This window comes from Vicia villosa, unplaced genomic scaffold, assembly GCF_029867415.1.
Source record: "Vicia villosa cultivar HV-30 ecotype Madison, WI unplaced genomic scaffold, Vvil1.0 ctg.000326F_1_1, whole genome shotgun sequence".
Taxonomy (NCBI): Eukaryota; Viridiplantae; Streptophyta; class Magnoliopsida; order Fabales; family Fabaceae; genus Vicia; species Vicia villosa.
In genome coordinates, this window is record NW_026705146.1 from 286,350 (window position 1) to 293,514 (window position 7,165).

A 7,165-nucleotide genomic window follows, 5' to 3' on the forward strand; every position below is an offset into this window, starting at 1 on the left:
TTATATCAAAACTTGTATATATTTAAGAAAATTCTAGTTTAGCTTTGATCAAACTTTGGTTGCAGGAAACTAGCTGTCAATGGAAAATATGTTTGGAGGTACTGTGTGTTTTTATTGCCATTGGACACTCATTTCCTCAAGCATATCAGCATATCACAGTGCAAGTTTGTCTTTCTAAATATAGACTTACTGGAATGGCAAGTTTCCACACTGCACCTGAGTTACTGCAACTAAACTAGATAGGACCATTAATGTTTCCAAGAATGAACAGGCACACACAAAAAACAGAGTAAACCTTTTATGGTTCCTTCCCTTTTCAGTACTGAGCAGCAATCTCCATTATTATGCCTTCAAACATATATAATGTTTTTCAATCTATCCACTTTTTTTTTTTGGCTATAATGATGGGATCTCAGCAAGAATAACATAAATGAATGATGTTTTTACAATTTTTCAAAATTTTCCAATTGGGATTTGTTGAGGCATAAATTGAAGGTTGGAGCAATTTTTCAATGGATAAATATGACCCTTGACTACAATTCATAGTTAGACTTTAGACGCATTTTCTATCTTGTTCTATCCTCTACCTCCCTGCCCGACTTTATTTGTTTTATGGGAGGGAATGGTGATTATTTCAATCCTCCTAAAATGCTTTAGGCAGTTACATCTTTGATATACAAATTCCTTTATAAGAGATTCATTTTGCTGGGCCAACTATCCATCCTCTGAAAAATCCCAACTCTAGTGCCCTCATCTCCTTAGACTCAATCACTAATCAAGGATTTGTTTTCCCTAAATTAGGTTTAGTCAGAATTATTCCACATATTTTAACACTCATTCAGAGGCCTTTAATTTTACAGTCAGCGAAAGTATTTCCCTCCTGTCACCATCCCATTTTCACCGGTTTCACATATGTCAACTCCACAATATCACCCACCCTAGTTCCAAAACCAGTAGCAAAATCCCAAAGGGCATTTATACAATCCTCCATTAACTCCTCAGCTTCCGGCCAGTCAAAGAAATAACACACTCGTCAATAACCGCCTCCAATGGATAGGGGTCACAATTTAAAATTGTCCCCTGACCAGATTTGACCTAATGAATTCACGCACCCGGAATCAATGTGATTCTTGATTTATATTTCATATATTTTAGTTTACCAAGGGCTGGGGGTCATTTTTCTGGTTTAATGAGAAACTCTTGCTCATTCGCCCTCCTATAAAGCAATGCTGATGCTTCAACCCTGTTTTATATTAGGGTAGGAAAGAAGCAGCACAAATTAATTTAGATTAAAAAAAACAGGAAGAGGATAAAACACGAATATCATAATTTTTACGGTACTCACCAGCTAGGATGGACTACAAATTTCCCATTGCAAATAGCCCAATTCACCTGTGCAGGACAAAGCCAACACTCATCAGAAATAGATTTAACACAGCAACTAAGTCTGTGTGTCTATCACAGTAATGAAGACTTTCTACATGTGGGAAAAAAAAATAGGAAAGGAAGGGCTCTCTCTAAATTGATAGAAGTTTAATGATCTTTTATTGGTTGATAATGAAGTTGACATATTAACAAATTGTGAAGAGTAGCAAGGGTAGCTAGCTAGAAGGAACCCCATGATATCCATTTCTTCAAGCAATGGTTTGTTATTCTTTTTATTCCATTAAGGGTAAATCTTTTATGGTTAATTACAATTACTACAGTTTTGCATGTGTCTGTTATTTTATAACACCATCAAACCAAAAAAAGCTGGGGTTGGGTAGCTTCACGGTTTGAACTAAGGATTTACGCTATAAGGGTTAAAGGAGTTGGAGGAAACTCTAGTGAAGGAGAAAATATTAACCTAACAACTATCTACTAACATTGGCCGATTCAAAAAACAAAATAAAATATGCATGCACAGGTAGGCACTACCATAGCAAGGTGAAAGTTTTGAAACCAAAGTATACCTTATCAGTCCCAAGGGAATTAGCAACTACATGAGTAACCTGATCATCAACTTGGTTTGTGCAAGAAGCGCCAAATTGTTCAGCTGTCTGCCACAATGGGTGATGGTGGGGATTGGCTTCGCCAACAGGAAACACCCTACTAAATACTATTCGACAACCATCCAAGATTTTCCTCTGCTCTGAAGCTAGGATATTTCTGACATCCACTTCTTCTAAGGATTGAGAAGCAAAAAAGTTTTGGTGTATTCTCTCGATAACCTACTCCAGGGAGAAAGGAATTATAGACCGCAAAAAATAAGAAATCGTCCTAAATCAAAGAAAAACTGAATATAACTTTACCCCCAAAGAGGATGCCAGACTTCCAGTATCAGGTCTCTCATCGTGGTCAATCTCAAGAAGTGAAGGGCCAGGAAGCCCAAATTGACGTCTGCTACAAGGGAAGTATGTGTACCTGCAAATATTTTAAAACTTAATACAGGGATGCATCAACTCAATAATAATAGCAGAAAAGACAAAAGAATTGCATCTAAGAGAATTGTATGCTATGACGCACTGACCTTTCCACCACTATAAGGTTCAGTTTGTTATGAGGCCAGACTCTCACAGAATCATCTATAATTACAACAGATGATTCCATACCCAAAACGCCTTCCAAATCTTTGCTTTTAGGCGCTCTCTCGTCACCGTCAACTGTTTCAGTATCATCACCTCTAGAGATAACTCTACCAGCAAACAATACTCCCTTTGGATCAAGCACCTTTGCCATTTCTGTTGCATATAGCTTGTTTCCCATAGTGTAAAGATGCATCTCAAAGAGCTTACTAGCCTGTAAAGCATTAAGAAAAGATGTGAATGCTTTAATAGAACATTAAGACAGGTGCAACATCATACCTAAAACATAATATAAAACTCATATTACCTTCTCCAGGAAGTTCCAGACTCCTGGCCTGAGTTTAGTCCACATTCCCATATGAGGAAAACGAAAAAGATGCCTGTGAGGCTTCTCGCGATCTTGTTCTTCTTTCTTTCTCAATATCTCATCATGCACAGGATCAACTTCCATAAACTGAAAGAAAAAAGGTTAGTATGCCATTGTCCAAACTTTAATCCTCAAGACAGGAGAACCCATTCCATGTAAATTACCTTAGCAGAATTAAGAAGTGTATGGTCTAGGTCCAATACAAGGCACAGCTTTCTAGCAGCAAACATTTTATTCTGTTCTTCAAGCCTCCTAGATCTCTCTCTTTGTATAGCAGCTTTCTGCTTCTCATCATAACCTTCAAAAAGGTGCTCAACATCAGCCCATGTATTCTGGGGTTGAGGGGAACCTGATGTGCATGTTTCAGGAGCTGATTCTACGCCACCTTTCAGGTTCTGAGGGTGAGGTAGAACAGATTTCTGCTCAGCTCTATCTGATGTAAAGGGGACAGATGCAGAAGAAACATTCTGAGTAGCAGGAGATTGAGTTGATGGTTCTTGGGGAACAGACATAATATCAGCAATGTTTTTCAGATTCTTGGTAAATTGCCGAGTAATATCAGGTTGTGCGATTGACGGAGATGTCAAATCTGTTGCCTGGTTATTTGGCATAGGGGATACAGTTGTTTTGGATTGTTCACTCCCCAAACTCCCACCCTTCTGGAGAGTACTACTTCCATGGAGAAAGCGGCGTGGATCGCGGGGTTTCATGCGAACCTTTCCAGAATCGACTTGTAGGACTGGTGCCTGAGTATCAAAAACATACCAAAAAAAAAAGTTAAGCCGCAGTTAGCCTTAAGGAGCAGGCTTCCATGATAGTAAACAACCTAGACTCATAATGAGGAATCAAAATGCTAAACTTTCCACATTAATTCTCAAATGCAAGCAGAGGAAAGAAATAGAAAATTGGAAGATAACACCATGACCACAGGAGAATATCAAGAATTGAATTTTGAAGTGTTCACATGAGAGAAATAATTTCATAAAAGGATGTTACCATGGAAGTTGCCGGTGATGAAGTTGGAAACATTCCAACAGAACTTTGAGGAAGACCAGCAGTCATTGTTGGACCTGTATTCACAGTTGCGTCTGTTCCACTTGTTGAATTTGAGTTGATTAAATGCAGTGTACTTGTAGCATAATCAACAGGCTTCGTTTGGGCTTCTGCTGCTAATCTCTGTTGTTGCTCTAAAAGTATATTCAGTAACATGGTTGGATTTACAGCTATGTTTTTCAATAACGCGGGTAGGGAAGCTGTGGTGCTGCCGCTTGTAATAGGTGTCTGCTCATTTCCACTACTTGTCATGGTCAAATTACTAGAACTAGTGCTCATAGTCCTTTTGAGTTCAGTTTCCCCTTTTTGAATTAAATGGTTCCGTTCAATCAACTGAGATCCAACCAATGTATTTTCTTCCAACCAACCACCTTTTCCATCCATAGTTCTTTCCTCTCTGGTATTGTGCTGGGAATTTTCCAAAGTCCTTCTAAGTCTTTTGGGAGGGCTAGCATCCAAAGAAGGTTCTTCAACAGCCTTTTGCTTTCTTGAGATTATACTTCCAGCATATTCCACTTTAGGCATATTATTTGTCCCTAAAGGTTGGTTAACATCTAAAGTATCAGAATTAATGAAACGAAGCCTAGGATCTCTACTCTTTGTTGAAGACCGATTGATGGAAGTAGAAGTAGAAGAAACAGGCATCTGATCCAAGGGAGATGACTTAGAGCTTATTAGCGAAGCAGCTATAGAAGCACTAGAAACCTCACCATTGGTATCAACAACCCCTTCCTCACAGTCACCTGAAGGAGTTGGACTTGGAAACTTATCATCCGTAAAAAAGGAACTTTGATTAAACTTTTGTTGATATGTGGAAAAAGCTTTCAGAGCATCATTTTCATAGATGTGAAACTTGGAATCCTTACCATCCAGCTCCATCCTCTCAGGCTCTGTCTTAGAGGCAAGAGGAACCCCAAATCTATCCATTCCATCTCCAACCGAAAACAATTTATTCACAGGAAAGCAGGACGGAGCTTCTCGCGTGGGTGACGGTAAACTATCTAAATCATGATCCTTGTGTAGGTCAAACAGTGGGAGCATAGGGCCTTTAAAATTATTTTGTCCATAAAACAAGGTTTCGGATGCATAGGCTGGGCTATCATGGACAAGCATACTAGAAGATATCAATCCACTGGCTTGTAAACCTAGAAGTTGCTGAGACTTATTAAAGGCCTCCAATTTTCCCTCCTTGTCAATAACCTGACTATTGCCCAGAGCATCAACAGAAACAATCGAAGTAATCATGGCCTGAATCTGTACAAAAAAGCAAACAAGTTTTAGATTCTAGCTAAATTTTCATTTCATTCAACAAGCACTATACATAGAAATGGGGCATGACTACAAAAAGAGCTGGCATTAAACATCACCTCTTTATTAAGCTCTTGAGTAAATAAATGAGCATGTTCATTCTTCAGAGAAGAAAGCAATCTAACATGAAAAATGTAACCAAGGAAACATAGTTTAGAGATGGATAGTACTGCAATTTGAAAGAATTAAAAGCTAAAAACCAATAACAAATATTTTTTAAACCTTAATAAGTTATCCTTATTCTCTTCCTTTTGCAAATATTCCATAGAGCAGAACACCTACAACAAAGACACAATAAATCAGTGACTACATAATCAACAGAAACCAAAACGATACAACAAAATTCAAAAGTGAAACAGATAAAGATCTCTAGGGGCCTTACAGAATAAATCACTTTAACTGCATTAAATAACAAAGGAACAAGAACATCTTTTTCAGAACCCGCGAACATTTTGCTCTGCAAGGCACTCTGAAGCCTAGTACAACTTTCAGCAAACGATCTACAAAAACAAAAATCACCCAACAAACACACAAGTCAATTCAACGTTGCAAATCCAATATCAGCTATTCATAAACCAACAACCAACAACCAACAACAAAAGCACAAACAGTTTTCACTTACTCTGCCACATTAGCAACAGTAATACTCTCCAAAACATCCCTAACATCAATCACCTCCGAATCAAAAATAGTCTCCGAAGCATCACCACCCAGCATAACACAATCCATATCATCATCATCACCATCAATCTCACCCTCCTCCAACTCCCCTTCCTCTTTATCATCATCATCCACCACAATAACCTCATTCAACGTACTCAAATCATCCTTATTATCACTGCTATTATTACTATTAGCATTAGTATCTTTCGAAACACCATCAAGTTCCATAACAAAAATATCATTCAAAGGCTTATTCTGAACCGCCTGCGCCCAAGCAAGATTATACAACCCCGCAGCATAACCTCGCGATATAGTCGGATACTTCGAATACAAATCCTGAACAGCCAAAACCCTAGATTTACCACCACCGCCACCACCAACACCACCACTAGTAGCCTTATCACTATTACTACCATTCACTTTAACAACATCCTGTTTCTTAAAATCCTCTTCACTAATCTCCTCAACCGAAGCCGTATCAGAAATCTCACCCTCTTCCACATCTTCAACAACCTCTTTCCCCATCTCCTCCAAGTTTTTCAAATTATCACAATCCAAAAACGATCCAAAAACCATTAATAAAAAACAGAATACAAATTCACAACAACAACAATTCAACTTTTCAACTACTGAAACCGTAAACCGCAAATCAAATCGGTTGCGAATATCGAAATTGCAAGAAAAAATATTAGGTCAGTGATTAAATTAGGGTTACAACAACAATTTTCCGATTTCGATTTTCGAGATCTATTGAGATTTAGATTTAAGATGAAACAATAATGTTAAAATCGGAATCGGAATCGGTTTCCGATGATCGGAAAACGAGATCGAAGTTTCAGATCCGATTATACAGAGACGCCGTCGAGGTCGAGGAGCGAGAGTTGAAGAACGAAGAATGAAAAAAGCAGAGAGAAAAATAAATAAATATAATAATAAGAAGAAAAAATAGAAAACGGTTAATAGTAATTTATTTATTTATTTATATGAATTTTGAAAATGACGAAGATGAATCTAAGAATGAGTAGGGTTTGAATCTGGGCCGTACACGTCAGTGATCCGTGACCAAACACCGTGCGGCGATGAATGAGAATGATAGTACTAACAATGTAAGAATCGTTAGTCAGCAAGTGTTCCTGTTTTTTCGGATTCCAAGTTTTTGTTTATTTATAATTATTTGTTACTACGTAAATCTCATTAGATTTTATTGATT

The 7,165-nt window shown here is 37.9% G+C and overlaps 1 protein-coding gene across 1 annotated transcript; it reads right to left on the reverse strand.

The window, feature by feature from the left end:
* Window positions 1–407: 407 nt before the first annotated feature.
* Window positions 408–6,900, reverse strand: LOC131626835 (RNA polymerase II C-terminal domain phosphatase-like 3). The gene is made up of 12 exons (XM_058897674.1): window positions 5,915–6,900; window positions 5,675–5,792; window positions 5,515–5,570; window positions 5,352–5,412; window positions 3,928–5,238; window positions 3,096–3,677; window positions 2,872–3,018; window positions 2,510–2,778; window positions 2,292–2,403; window positions 1,953–2,210; window positions 1,346–1,392; window positions 408–1,243 (listed from the first exon to the last, which is right to left on the reverse strand). The coding sequence occupies exons 1-12, from the start codon at window positions 6,529–6,531 to the stop codon at window positions 1,174–1,176; spliced, it is 3,648 nt and encodes a 1,215-aa protein (XP_058753657.1). The 5' UTR covers window positions 6,532–6,900; the 3' UTR covers window positions 408–1,173.
* Between the last annotated feature and the right edge of the window lie 265 nt (window positions 6,901–7,165).